A 14,376-nucleotide genomic window follows, 5' to 3' on the forward strand; every position below is an offset into this window, starting at 1 on the left:
CTTGGTGGGGGGGACCTGGGGGAGGGTGGAGGAGGCATCGTGCCTGGTAATGGATGCTGGAGGGGAAAAGGACACCGTGCCGATCGGGGGCACTTTTTTACCCACCTCCCAGCAGTGCCACCACCTGGGTTTGCTCTTCTGTAAAATGGGACTTGAACTAGACCAGGACTCATCCACTTTTTTAGGAGGCAGAACAAGTCGGGGTTGTGGTGTTTGTGACAGAGCCCCCAAAGAAGGGAAAGCTGGCATCTGGTTTCATTATTTCAAGTTGAATTTACAGAGAGCTGTTTAATTAAATCAAACCGACACTCTATTATAAAATCAAATATGATGTCACAGCCGTGAGCTTGCAGTCCCAGGACAAAAACAACGCTGTCAAATGGGCACTGTCAAAATAAGCAGGTGGCTGCCTCCGAGTTTTCCCATTAATACTTGAGGGCTCCTTGTTCATTTGTCTGTCTGCTGGCATTTCTCTACCAACAAGTGGTTACAGGCACCAGAAGTGCCAGAAAAGTTTGTTGGAGAAAACGGTAAAATCAAGAAGAGAGTGGCCATTAACTTACCAGGTTTTTTCTGTCCATTGGGGGAAAGCTCTGGTTCCCTTTTGGCAGAGGAAAACCTGAGTCCAGCTTTGGAGGTGCCACCAGCATTTCAAAAGAGCCTGGCCCGAGACGGATTAGATGGGAGGATGCTTATGGCCTTTTCCCAGCCAAATCCGAGGGTCCTTTCCAGCCCCAGCTGCCGCGTGAGTCACCATGCGGCTGGCCCTGGCAGCACCTTGGGGACCCCGAGCAGGGCCAGGAGCAATTGTCCTATCTTTTGGTCCCAGCATCAGCTGTTCCCAGCCACAGACACAAGCACAACAGAGCAGGTCTCAGCCGAAAGCCTGGCCAGATGTCAGAGGGGATCAATGGGGAAAGCAAGCCTTTCGAGGCAGCCGGGCAGAGGCCCTAGGTTCCCGGGACAGCAGCCAGGGCAGGCTCATGTGCCTGTGACAGGTTCCAGGAGCAGCAGAGCCAAGCTGCCAGCTGTCCTCTGGTAGAGGCCGCCCCGGCAACTGCAGAGGGGCCAGTGGAGCCTTGCAGTGGTCCCAGCCCAGGGGCACACCGTGTGTAGCTTGGAGTTCCAAACCCAGACAAGTGACGAGCCAAGGTCAGGGGCTGAGAAGCGATAGGAGACAGGTGGCCAAGGGCATTCATCCTCTCAACAGGTGTTCGCTGAATGACAGCAGTACATGAACCTTTAGCATTCACCAGCTGTGCTTTTATTTTTAGTTTAGGAGGTAATACACACTCTCGGCAAAAAGACTAAAAGCATAGCAAGTGTATTAAAAGTATATCAAGGAAAAAAGCAGACATCCCCCTTGTATGACATCTGCAGTTCTACCCCCCCAGAGATAATCATAGCCAATGGCTTGGTGTGTGGTCTTCTGGATTTATTTCGGTGCATCTATAAAATATCTATGTACATACATATAAACATACTGTCTTCTAACCAAAAATAGGATTTGACTCTCCATTACTGCTCTGCAGCTTCGTCGTTTCACTTAACACCATATCATATTATACATGTGAGCCCGTATATCTATGTCATTCTTTTGAACAGCTAAATAAAATTCCATAGTATGAATATAATGAATGACGATTTCATCTGTTTCCTATTTTCCACTCTCACATGGCTGCAGTGAACATCCTTGGACGTATATCCTTGCACACTGATGAGAGCATCTATGCTACAGAGATCCAGCAGCGTCACTGGATCATGGAGTCGGCATGTTAGGATGTTCAGTAGATGCCAAACCGCCTCTGAAAACGGGTTACAGCCCCACTCCCAGCACGTGATGGTGCCTTGACAACAGCAGGGATTGTTACCAATTTAGGGGCTCTCAAACCTTTTGAGAAACAAACGAAATCTACAAACATGCCCGTCCGTACGTTCGGCGTATAATTTTTTAAGAGTTCCCAGGCCCCCCGCCCTGAAGTCCAAACTGAACTCCAGGCTAAGACTCCTTTTTACAGGAAGCCCCAACAGGTCAGTGTAAAGCTGTGATGACATCTTTTCTCTGGAGCATCATTAGAGCCCCTAGGGAGAGCTGCTTCAACGCGGGCCGCCTGATTCACACGGGCAGTGCGGAGCCGGGAGGGGGAAAGCTGGGAACCTGAAAGCAAGGCTCTGCTCTGCTGGGTTAACCGGATTATTTTCTTGTGTGTGTCCTGCAGGTGATTGAAAATAACTAACCACCAGAAGTCCCTGGGACTGTTTCGGACTTGGAAAGGTCACAGGAGGAAAATAATAATAAAGTGACAACTACATGAATCACATCTTGGTGAGAGTCTTATTAGCAAATCGTCCTCATATCTAGGGCCCTGAAAGCAAGAAACAGGCTGGGGTCGAGGCAGCTTAAAGGCCTTGGCGGCGGGGGTAAGGGTGTGGGTCCTGCAGCCAGGAAGGCACCTGGAGGGACGGGATGGACTCAAGAAGACCTGGGCCTGGCCAGGTCTCTCCACTGGTTAATTGTGTTCCCTGGACAGGTGACTTAACCTCCCTGAACACACGGCTCCCACCCCAGTCACCTTCCTGTGATGGGGTAGGGGGGAAAGTCAAAAGAAATAAGAGCTGGGGAAATGTTTCCCAAAAATCCGAAGTCCCCTTTATATAAGGAAGAATAAAGAGTTAGAGCAAACTGAGGGGGGGCAATAGGTGAAAGAGAGTCCATATTCACCTAAGGTTTTGTTTTGTTTTGTTTTTAAGAACACTGCAATATAGACAAAACTTGATAATTTTTGAAACTTCATTTAGGATTCACAGATTCTAACTCTTCAGACTCTAGCAGCCCCAAACTGCTGACCTAAAAGAGATGCTGGTCTGTTTGTCACCAAAATGTCCTGTAGCTCAGTGGTTCTCCAGCGGGGGCCCACCAGGAAGATTTGGCAACGTCTGAAGACAGTTTTCGTTGTCACGACTCAGGGAAGGGGTGCTGCTCGCATCTAGTGGGGAGAGGCCAGGGATGCTGCTAAACATCCCACAGTGCAAGGACGGCCCCACAACTAAGGATTCTCTGGCCCCAAATGTCAGCTGTGCTGAGGTTGAGAAGCCCTGATGTGGAGAAAACACAGAGGTCACAGGCCACAGCCACTAGGCAGGAACGGGCCACTGGCGAAGAGCCCTGTGGTGTCCACGGCATTCTGCTCTCCTTCCTCCAACGCCGGTCATTCGGCTCCAGTTTGAAAGCTGCTAGGAGCCTGTCTGCAGCCCGGGGGCGGGGAAAGAGCAGACCTCTACAGGCTACAGAATCTTTCAATGGGTGTCAGCCACAGTTGTAGGAAAGTCCAGGCCTCAGCCGCCACCAGGGCTGGAGCAGGAAGGTTTGGGGGTGAAAGGTAAGGCAGGGTGAGAGACCCCAGCCTCACTACGTTTTAAAGAAAAGTTTTTTCCGGAGGAAATTAAAACAGCCAGGAATCTGTTTGTAAACTCCTTTCACTGAAACAGCATTAGCAACCTGTGAAAACACGACCACAGGGAGGCCTATGAGTTCTCTTGACTGAAGTAAGAATTCCAAAGAAGGGCTGGGGGAGCGTCCACCAAGTCAGAATTTTATTTTATTTATTTTTATTTATTTATTTGGCTGCGCAGGTCTTAATTGTGGAATGCGGGATGTAGGTCTCTGACCAGTGATCGAACCCGGGCCCACTGCATTGGGAGCACAGAGTCTTAACCATTGGACCACCAGGGAGGTCCCCACCGAGTCAGAACTTTAAAAACAACTCTAGGGACCTCCCTGGTGGAGCAGTGGTTAAGAATCCACCTGCCAGGGCTTCCCTGGTGGCGCAGTGGTTGGGAGTCCGCCTGCCGATGCAGGGGACACAGGTTCGTGCCCCGGTCCGGGAAGATCCCACATACCGCGGAGTGGCTGGGCCCGTGAGCCATGGCCGCTGAGACTGCGCGTCCAGAGCCTGTGCTCCGCAACGGGAGAGGCCACAACAGTGAGAGGCCCGCGTACTGCAAAAAAAAAAAAAAAAAATCCACCTGCCAATGCAGAGGACACGAGTTCGATCCCTCGTCCAGGAAGATCCCACATGCCGCGGAGCAACTAAGCCCGTGTACCATAGCTACTGAGCCTGTGCTCTAGAGCCAGTGCGCCACAACTACTGAGCCACGTGCCACAACTACTGAAGCCCACGCACCTAGAGCCCATGCTCCACGACAAGAGAAGCCACCGCAATGAGAAGCCCACGCACCGCAATGAAGAGTAGACCCCGCTCACCGCAACTAGAGAAAGCCCACCTGCAGCAACGAAGACCCAATGCAGCCATAAGTTAATTAATTAATTAATTTTTAAAAAAAAACTCTAGCTGCAGCCTCCTTGAGTGTGTGTATGTGTGTGTGTCTGTGTGTGTGTGCACACACGCGCGCTGGGCGGGGGGGGGATGGGGGAGGGGTTAGAGAACAAGCATCTCAACTCTAAGTTTAGAAAACTCAAAATTCAGAATTTCAAAACTCAGAAATTCACAAAGTTCAAATCAGACTGAAAGGTTTGCATGAAGGAAAGCTGAGAGAAGAGACTGGGCCCAGGAGCCGAGTGCACTGCTTAGCCCTGATGGGCCCCCAGCTGCCTCTGAGACCTGCTCATCCGTGGCCATGGCTCATGGCGCCCCCTGGAGTCGGGCTGCGTGGTGGCCCTGCATCTGCTTTTCTTCTCTCCTCTGCTCAGCAAAGCTCAGAGCCAGAGCCTCCCCAGGAGGAGGTCCCAGCCCTTATAGCTCCTTCTCACGGCACAAAATACCTGAGCAGAGCAGGAGGGGCCCATGCGTGCTCTGAGTAACTGCTCTGAGTGGGGCCCTATCCGGCTGTCATTCCCTGTTTTCACTGCGGCCTTCCAGAAGGGGAGACACTAAAAGGATTCATGATTCTCGAGGGTCAAGAGTAGAAGGCCGTGCAGTGGGGAAAGGGTGCAGGCCCCGCGACCTGCCTTCATGGCCACGCTCAGGCACTGGGCCATCCCACCCTGGCGCTGAGGACTGGCCCCATCAGTGGGCACACTGAGGTGTCAGCCTGGGACCTCAGAGGCTGGGGAAAGCAGTCTTTTGCATAACGGGCAAATGTCACTGAAGGCAGTAATTTCCCGCATTAGAAGAAGCAAAAGCATCAACTCTCGGGGCAAGCCCGGTGCAGAAGAAACCTCTGGCTTGGGCTTGGGGCCCTGCTCAGCCCCACCACCTGCCCTGGGTAGGACACACTGGCCCTCCCACCAGCCTCACCCTGAGCAAGAGTGTCTGAAGGTCCTCGCAGTGAGCCCACTGCTCAAAAATGCTGTCCAGGGTCTCGATGTACCAGGAGCCACTCTTGGTATCCCTCCAGGAGACAAAACCTGCCGAAGGAGAAAGGCTGAACTTCATTGGGAGGCTGCCCCTCCCCACGTATGCAGATGGGCTCACCTCCACACTTTGACTGATGTACACAGCCAGCAGCAGCCCACATCTCTGTGCTCTGTCCCATCGTGATCTTATTTCATCCTCACCACTACCCTGTGACTTTGGTCACGGTTCCCATTTTCCTGACAAGGCAACCAAGGCTCGGAGAAGTCAAGTGACTCTCCCGAGGGATAAGAAAGGAAAGAAACTAACACTTGTCACACCTGCTATGTGCCAGGCACTGTGCTCAGTGGGGGAGCAGCCACCTTGTTAAAAAGGTACAATGAATATACCCATTTTAAAGATGAGAAGACTGAGGCAGGGCCAGGATGAGGGTGAAGCCAGTGAGGCACACCAACGCAAGAATGCATGCTTCCTTACATTTTGCATTCTAGGCACCTTGACTGCCTCACCCTGAGCTGAGGCTCAGAGAGGTGAAGTAACTTACTCAGGGTCACGAGAGGCAGAACGAAGTCTCACACGCAGGTCTTTTCTTCACAACACAGCTGCTTCTAGGGCAGATGGGGGGACCTGCTGGCTGGAAGGACAAGCTCTCACACGATCCACTCACCTGGGAAGGTGGAGTAGGACACCAAGATGTCGCTAGGTGTGGGCAAACTAGACACGGCATCCGGCTGGTCGACGGTGACTGGGCCTTCCTGGAACGGGGTAGCATCTGGCTCAGGGTCACTGTCAGGGGTCCTGTCTTCAGGGGAAGTGGAGGCCACCTCAAACCCCTGGTCTTTCTGCTCTGCAGGAAACAGAAACAGACAACACTTGCCAGTGAAAACACCCAGACCAGAGCTCCCACGTCTTGGTGCCACCAGCCTGAGAGGCCTGGTTTCCTCTCGAGCCAGGGGCCTAGTGCTGGACAAACATGGGCAGGAAACCAAAACAGGAGCTTTACTTTTACTATAACAAGAGTTTTCCACATTCATTAAGCAAAGCTGGAAGTGAGGGCAAGAATGCAGAAATGTTTAAAACGGCTATAAAAATAAGTTACAAGGTATACACCCAAAAGAATGGGAACCAGGTGCTCAAGCAAGAACTTGTGCAGCAACGTTCATTACATTATTCACAACAGGCAAAAGCTAGAAACCACTCACGTGTCCAAAGACAGGTGAATGGATAAACAAAATGTCGTATAAACATCCAATGGAATATTGTTCAGGCTTAGAAAGGAATGAAGTAATGATACAGAAAACAATGTGGATGGGCCTTGAAAACATGCTAAGTGAAAGAAGCCAGACACCAAAGGCCACAGAATATGATCCCATTTATATGAAATATCCAGAAGAGGTGAATCCAGAGAGGAGAAAGCAGATTGGTTGCCAGGGGCTGGGAATGGAGTGACTGCTAACGGGTAAGGAGTTTCTTTTGGGGAAAGATGAAATGTTCTAGAATTAGATGGTGATGATGGTCACACACATTGTGAATGTACTTAACGTCACCGAATTGTACAATTTAAAATAGTTAAAAATGCTAAATTTTATGTCATTAAAAAGTCACACTGGCAGCTTCTCTGGTGGCGCAGTGGTTGAGAGTCCGCCTGCCGATGCAGGGGACACGGGTTCGCGCCCCGGGTCCAGGAAGATCCCACATGCCGTGGAGCGGCTGGGCCCGTGAGCCATGGCCGCTGAGCCTGCGCGTCCGGAGCCCGTGCTCTGCGATGGGAGAGGCCACAACAGTGAGAGGCCCTACCGCAAAAAAAAAAAAAAAGTCACACTGGGACTTCCCTAGTGGTGCAGTGGTTGGGAATCCGCCTACCAATGCAGGGGACATGGGTTCAATCCCTGGTCCGCGAAGATCCCACATGCTGTGGAGCAACTGAGCCCATGCGCCACAACTACTGAGCCCACGGGCCACAACTACTGAAGCCCATGCGCCTAGAGCCTGTGCTCTGCAACAAGAGAAGCCACCACAATGAGAAGACCGCGCACCGCAACGAATAGTAGCCCCCGCTCGCCACAACTAGAGAAAGCCTGCGCGCAGCAACAAAGACCCAACGCAGCCATAAATAAATTAATTAATTAAAACAGCATATAGATTAAAAGAAAAAAGTCACGTTATACAGCCTTATAAAGGAAGGAAATTCTGACACATTACAACATGGATGAACCCCGAGGACATTATGCTGAGTGAAATAAGCCGGTCACAGAAAGACAAATACTGCATGATTCTGCTTACATGAGGTGCCTCGAGTAACCCAATTCATAGAAACAGAAAACAGAATACTGGTTACTAGGGGCTGGAGGAACGGGGAATGGGGATTAGTGCTTAATGGGTACAGAGTTTCAGTTTGTTTTGTTTTGTTTTGTTTTTGCGGTACGCGGGGCTCTCACTGTTATGGCCTCTCCCATTGCGGAGCACAGGCTCCGGACGCGCAGGCTCAGCGGCCATGGCTCACGGGCCCAGCCACTCCGCGGTATGTGGGATCTTCCCGGACCGGGGACGAACCCGTGTCCCCTGCATTGGCAGGCGGACTCTCAACCACTGCGCCACCAGGGAAGCCCCAGGGTTTCAGTTTTGCAAAACGAAAAGAGTTTTGGACATGGATGGTGGTGATGGCTGCACAACAAGGTGAGTGTACTTAATGCCACTCCAGAGCTATACACTTAAAACTGCTTACCACGGGAAATGTTATGTTTATTTTATCACAAGGTTTTTAAATTAGAAAAAATTACCCCCCAAAAGGTCACAGAATAGTATATAATGTATGACCTGTTTGGCATAGATATGATGGATAAATGGACAGGAGAGAAAGAGAAAAGCCTGGAAGGAAACAGCAATTGTTAACAGTGGCTTTTCTGAAGAACAAGAATGGGAGTAGGGATGGGCCCGGGACTTTGACTTTTCACCTTTATACACCTCTGAGGACTTTGATTTTGTTTGTTTTTTAATGAGCATGAACTTTTTTTTTTAAATAAATTTATTTATTTTATTATTATTTTTTTTTGGCTGCATTGGGTCTTCAACCACTGTGCCACCAGGGAAGCCCCAGTGGGGGCTACTCTTCGTTGCGCTGCACAGGCTTCTCATTGCGGTGGCTTCTCTTGTTGCACAGCACAGGCTCCAGGTGCACGGGCTTCAGTAGTTGTGGCACATGGGCTCAGCAGTTGTGGCTTGCAGGCTGTAGGGTGCAGGCTCAGTAGTTGTGGTACACGGGCTTAGTTGCTACGCAGCATGTGGGGTCTTCCCAGACCAGGGCTCGAACCCGTGTCCCCTGCACTGGCAGGCGGATTCTTAACCACTGCACCACCAGGGAAGCCCAGCATGAACTACTTTTGATCTCATGAGTTTACCGACCAATTATTATGCATTTTGATCATTTTGTCCTGTTGATTTTTTTGTAACCATATTTGTGGCTTCTTCCCCAAACACACATTAAATCTCAACATTGTGATTCAAAACAAAACAAAGCCTGGCCATGTTGGCAGCAGCCAAAGACAACCATGGCTAATGGTTTGCTGCACCTCCTTCCAATCTTTTGTGTTTTGTTTTTACCTGCTTATTTGCAGGTTCAACTAATCATGCTTTATTCCCTTATCAGGGCATCGTGAGGATTTTCCTCAGGTTACGATAAAGGCTTCTTTAAAATCATGGTTTATGACACAGATGGCAGAGACACATACACACGGACTACCCCTGGGGTACAGAGCACCAACATGGGCACTGAGGAAGACAGAAAATAAGAAGATGGGGGAATTCCCTGGTGGACCAGTGGTTAGGACTCCGCACTTCCACTGGCGAGGGCCCAGGTTCAATCCCTGGTTAGGGAATTAAGATCTTGTAAGCCAAGCAGCGCAGCCAAAAACAAAAGAAGAAGATGGGATCCTGTCTGGGGAGCTAAACACCCAAACTGAAATAACTCTGCCCTCAATTTACATTGAGACTTGGATTTTTTTTTTTTTTTAATTTAAAAAAAGGACTTCCCTGGCATTCCAGTGGTTAAGACTCCGTGCTCCCAATGCAGGGAACACGGGTTCGATCCCTGGCTGGGGAACTAAGATCCTGCATGCTGTGCGGAACGGCCAAATAGATAAAATTTTTTAAAAACAAAAGATATAAAACTGATCTCTTTTATTTTTTGGTAGGTATACAGTTGCGGCACCTGTCCACTATCTTACAGTGTCCCCTATTAAGACAACCCAGGGGAGAAAAACTGCCATTCTTGGCAATTCTGTCTTACGCGTACCAAATAAGGTGGATCTTATTAGCGATTCTACCTCACCCTATCGTGCCTCAGCGGCTGGAAAGCACAAAGCCAATCTGCGGGCCACCTCTAGCAAGCATGCAGAGCCTCACGAGATGCACTTCTAGATGCCAAACTTACTCCTCTTCTTTCCTTGCATTTCTATTTCCTCCTTATTTTCTTTTTCTCTGTATTTTGTTCTACTACATCACTTGTACTTCCTTAAGTTACTTCAAACCCTTTTATGGAAACCAGAGAAGGCATTAAGTCATAGGTAATGGGATCCATGGAGATGTTTACACCCCTGACTCTGTAATTTCCTAAGGAAATAATTCAAGTGAAGCCAAAAGCCCTCAATACAAAGACATTGGTGGTCATGTGAGCCAAAAATTGGATACCACCGAAATGGCCAACACTAGGGAATGGTTTAGTGAGTGAGTGCGTATCACTACAATGCAAGATCATAAGCCATTTGAACAGTGACAGTGGAGACTGTGGAGACGTGGGGTGGTGCTTCAGGGATAAGGCTCAATGAGAAATGCAGACCGCGCCCCTCGGCCAAGATCCAAAGGTAAAAGGCAAAATGAGGCTGCCATGTCGGGCTCGTAGGATTCTGGATGTTTCTTTCTTTAAGTTGCCATATTTTCTGTCTTTTCTGTTTTAAAACCCAAACTGCCCCAGAGCAGTGGCAGGCCTGGAAAACAGAGGGTTAGGAGTCAGGGCAGGACTCGGGCCACACACAGCTCAGCCACAGAGTCACTGGGGCAGTGACGCTGCAGGACATGTCCTGGGATGAGTTCCTCCAAAGCAGAGCTCACTGCAGAGTACAAAGTGTTACTTCAGAAAGGAAGCAGCTGAAAAGAGCTTCAGCAAAGACAGGCAGAGGGCCGAGGGGCCCGGGGTTCCGCAGGGGAGGGTTTCTGGAGCAGGCGGTTATGACCCAGGCTCCCATGTGAGAAGGGAGAGCAATCCTGGTGGGAGAAACAGCACCTGTCGGACAGGTCTCTGGGCAGGAAAGCTGGAGGGTTTGTGTGGCTAGATCCACGGTGGGTAATAGCAAGGAGGGAGGGAGGTCACAGTTCACCCAGGGAAGCTGGGGTCCCATCCACAGGGGACAGAGACAGGACAAAGACGGTTCTGGAAACCCCATACTAATAACCCCAACATCTACCGATCGGACTTCCCTGGTGGTCCAGCGGTTAAGACTCCGTGCTTCCACTGCAGGGGGCACGGGTTCGATCCCTGGTCGAGGAACTAAGATCCCATTTGCCGTGCAGCGTGGCCAAAAAATAAATAAATAAATAAAACCTTAAAAAAAAAAATCTATTGACCTCTCACCGCATACAATTAAAGCTCAGAAAACTCGGTAATTTGTCTGTGATCTCACACCTAATGCGCAGGGGACCAGGACTCTGCGCCTCTCAACTACCCTGCTGCTTCCCAAGCCTGCCAAGGGGGCCTCTTAGATCTGTGAAAGCTGGACTCTGGCATAGCTGTCTCAGGTCACTGCTTCCGGTTGTTTGCTTGGTGGAGATTCTCGAATCTGTCCTAGGGGAAGTCGGACAGGGGAGGGGACCTGAGAGGGGAATCTGGGGCTGCCACTGGGTCTGCCCGGGGAAGCAGGGTGCAGTGGGGGATGGAGCACTTCAGTGGGGGATGCCGTAGGAAGGGCCTAAGGAGATGGGTGGGGGCTGCCTGTGAAAATGGGACGATGGGATCTGAGAGGGGAGGATCGGGGTCAGAGGAAGAAGGGGTCAGACAGGGGATGCTGGCTGTGTCTCCATCCACGTGTCATTCTCCTACAAATCTGCTGGGAAGGCCTCGCCTACGGGTTATGCATTTAAGCCATTGCTTTCTTCTTAAGGAGCCTTATTGATTCAAAACTCCCTACAAGGAAGAATAACATCCCATAAGAATTCACAGTGGGAAGAGGAGCCGTTCCCTCAGCACATAAAATCCACAACCACTATCGTACATTATTCTTCCTTTCCAGCTTCTCAGCATGATTTCTAAAGTTCTGGAGGGGTCACCCCAAAATTTACGCCACTCAGCTCTGGCTGAGTTCATCATGCTAACACTGAAGTTTCACACCAAAGTTACTGACTTTGAGGCACGTTCTTCGGTGTTGGTGTCCGCACTACCTCTTAACGAAGGGGCGGATGACATTTAGAAGATTTTTTAATTGATTTAAATTGTAACAACAATGAATCTTAAAATAGCAACACAAGAGTCACCAAAATCCAGGGCAGACATTCAGAGACCTGTAAACAACATGACACCAGTCACCAGACACCAAACAACAGTCACTGACATTTGGGTATTTCTGTCCTCAGCTGATGGTGGCGCCACCATGTGGTAACAGCGTTAAACACAAGATCCCGCAGCAGCGAGCTAAGCAGAGACTGCCGCTCCACAAGTGGCACCTTAATCACTGCGTTCCAGCTTTGGAATCCTGCTGTTGTCAATGAATTGTTTGGTTTTGTTTTTAATGGCAGGAGTCCACATTACTTCAAACCCTATTTTTATATGGTTCTATTTCAAATTCAAACAATTAGAATGCACATAAGATGCAAGTATACTGTGGGCTTTGTGCCAGGCTGGGGACCCAGCTGCAGGGCGGATGTGATTGGCTCTGCCCTCAGAGAGCTGACCAGGGGACGAGGCCATCTGAATGCAAGGAGAAAGTGCAAAGACAAGGAAAGAACGGGGGCTGTAGGAGCACAACAGCCGGCGTGAACCCTGACTTTCTGCAAGGAAGGAGGTGTTCAGGGAAGCCTTCCTGGAAGCAGTGACAATAAGCTGTAACCAGAAGGATGGATGATTAAGAGGTGGCCAGGAGACAAGGCAGAGGAATGGCACATAGAAAGCCTGAGGAGTAAGCCAGACCCTGGTGTCCTGGGAAGGCTGAGCAGCGCTGGGGTGGGCACAGCATGCCAGGCGGGGGAGGCGAAGAGGTCGGGCCCAGATCAAGGGCTCAGCGGCCCCACTAAGGAGTCCAAAGAGTAACACCACAAAGATCCTCCTTCGCTGCTGAGAATGGACTGTGGGGTGGGTCCTGGTCCAGAAGACCAGTTATCTTCCCCAGAAAGCTGGCATCCCAGCTCACCCTTCAGTCTGTTTTTCCTTTGATTCACAGGAGAAAGAAGGACCACGCACTTCTGAGTAAGAACATCACTTGACCACACATTCAGGATCATAAGAAGAAAGACAAGTTACAAAGGATTTCAACCCAAGAACAGCAGCCTCTCCATCTACCTGTCATCATCACTCTGAGATAACTGCGCTGGTGACAGGGGTGGGGCTCTTATGTGACACTGAGTCCTCTGGGGTCAGCAGGAGGAGGGAGGCCAGTTTTCCAGTTAGGAAAATGAACCAGGCAACGTGTTAAGTGTGTTAAGAAACAGACTAGGGTTTCCCTGGTGGTGCAGTGGTTAAGAATCCGCCTGCCAATGCAGGGGATACAGGTTCGGGCCCTGGTCCAGAAAGATCCCACGTGCCGCGGAGCAACTAAAGCCCATGCACCACAACTACTGTACCTGAGCTCTAGAGCCCGCGAGCCACAACTACTGAGCCCATGTGCCACAACTACTGAAGCCCGTGTGCCTAGAGCCCGTGCTCCACAACAAGAGAAGCCACCACAATGAGAAGCCTGCGCACCGCAACGAAGAGTGGCCCCCTCTCGCTGCAACTAGAGAAAGCCCACACACAGCAACAAAGACCCAACGCAGCCAAAAGTAAATAATAAATATATTTTTTTTAAAAAAAGAGCCACACTGATTAGTATGTGAGAGATAGTAACACTAAGAGCTAGGCTCTGTTACTATCCCTATTTGCCAATACTTCTAGAGATTAACTGGCCCGTGGCTATGCAGGGAGTAGCTAACGCAGGATTTAACTCCGTGTTCTCCATCCCTCGTGGCCAAGTTATAGGCCTGGGTCATGATAGTGACTTAACACAGTTCCCGTCAAATTATAAGTTCCAGGGGACAGAGACCCCACCTCTGCATCTCTACAGCCTGGTGTATACAGCAGGTGGTCAATAAACTTACTGGATGAATCATATGACCAGAGTCTGCCCTCCTAGACAATCTCTCCCATGACTCCCCCGCCAATATGGAATAGTATGGGACAAATCACCGTGTGCAGAAGAACATGCCTCAGGTGTCCACGTTACAGGTCACTGGTGTGCACACTTGGCATGCAAGCCGACAGCTCTATGGTATAACAATACCCGCTTCTCTGGCAGATCATACCAAGGGACAAGGAAGTGATATGCCTTTCAGACATCCCTACCCCTGGAGATGCCATCATGTCCCATAATCCAGGACACACAATGTTGTTCTCTCTTCCCTCTTCTTTATTTTATAAGAAAACCAGGTAACGTTGAAGTAGGGCTCAGGTTTAAAATCAGGACATATAGCAAAACTACAAACAATCTAAATAATCCTTAAAAATCACTGAATCCCCAGAACCAAAGCCTTTGGAAATTCCAGTAGTTAATTCAGCAATGGCCTCCCTTTCTCTGCGAAAGGGGGAAGGGAGTCTGGTTGATGGAGGTCAGGGGAATGATGATAAGGAAAATGAAAGAGGTTTTCTCTCTCCTCTGCATTGCTTGTTTTTGCCAAGTCTCTGGGGTTGAAGTGGCCACAGCTGAATGATCCCCTGATGCTATGGCACTGTGAGACGGAAGACACAAACCTCTAAAGGCTGGACAGAGCTGAAGCTACTCCAGCTAGATGGAGGTGCCACATTCGGAGAGCAGTGACCATGTTT

The 14,376-nt window shown here is 49.9% G+C and overlaps 1 protein-coding gene across 2 annotated transcripts in view; it reads right to left on the reverse strand.

Moving 5' to 3' along the window:
- Positions 1 to 1,241: 1,241 nt before the first annotated feature.
- Positions 1,242 to 14,376, reverse strand: part of CASP9 (caspase 9) — a 30,515-nt gene continuing 17,380 nt past the window's right edge. Inside the window, exons 7-10 of one of the 2 annotated variants that reach the window (XM_032639098.1) lie at positions 5,983 to 6,162; positions 5,259 to 5,368; positions 3,901 to 3,999; positions 1,242 to 3,499 (exon numbers count right to left, since the gene is read on the reverse strand). In XM_032639098.1, the coding sequence (XP_032494989.1) occupies positions 3,410 to 3,499; positions 3,901 to 3,999; positions 5,259 to 5,368; positions 5,983 to 6,162 (479 nt within the window). In that variant the 3' untranslated portion in view covers positions 1,242 to 3,409. The remainder of the gene's footprint in view (positions 3,500 to 3,900; positions 4,000 to 5,258; positions 5,369 to 5,982; positions 6,163 to 14,376) is intronic. The other variant, XM_032639108.1, reaches the window with a different exon arrangement.

This window comes from Phocoena sinus, chromosome 1 (genome assembly GCF_008692025.1).
Source record: "Phocoena sinus isolate mPhoSin1 chromosome 1, mPhoSin1.pri, whole genome shotgun sequence".
Lineage (NCBI taxonomy): Eukaryota > Metazoa > Chordata > Mammalia > Artiodactyla > Phocoenidae > Phocoena > Phocoena sinus.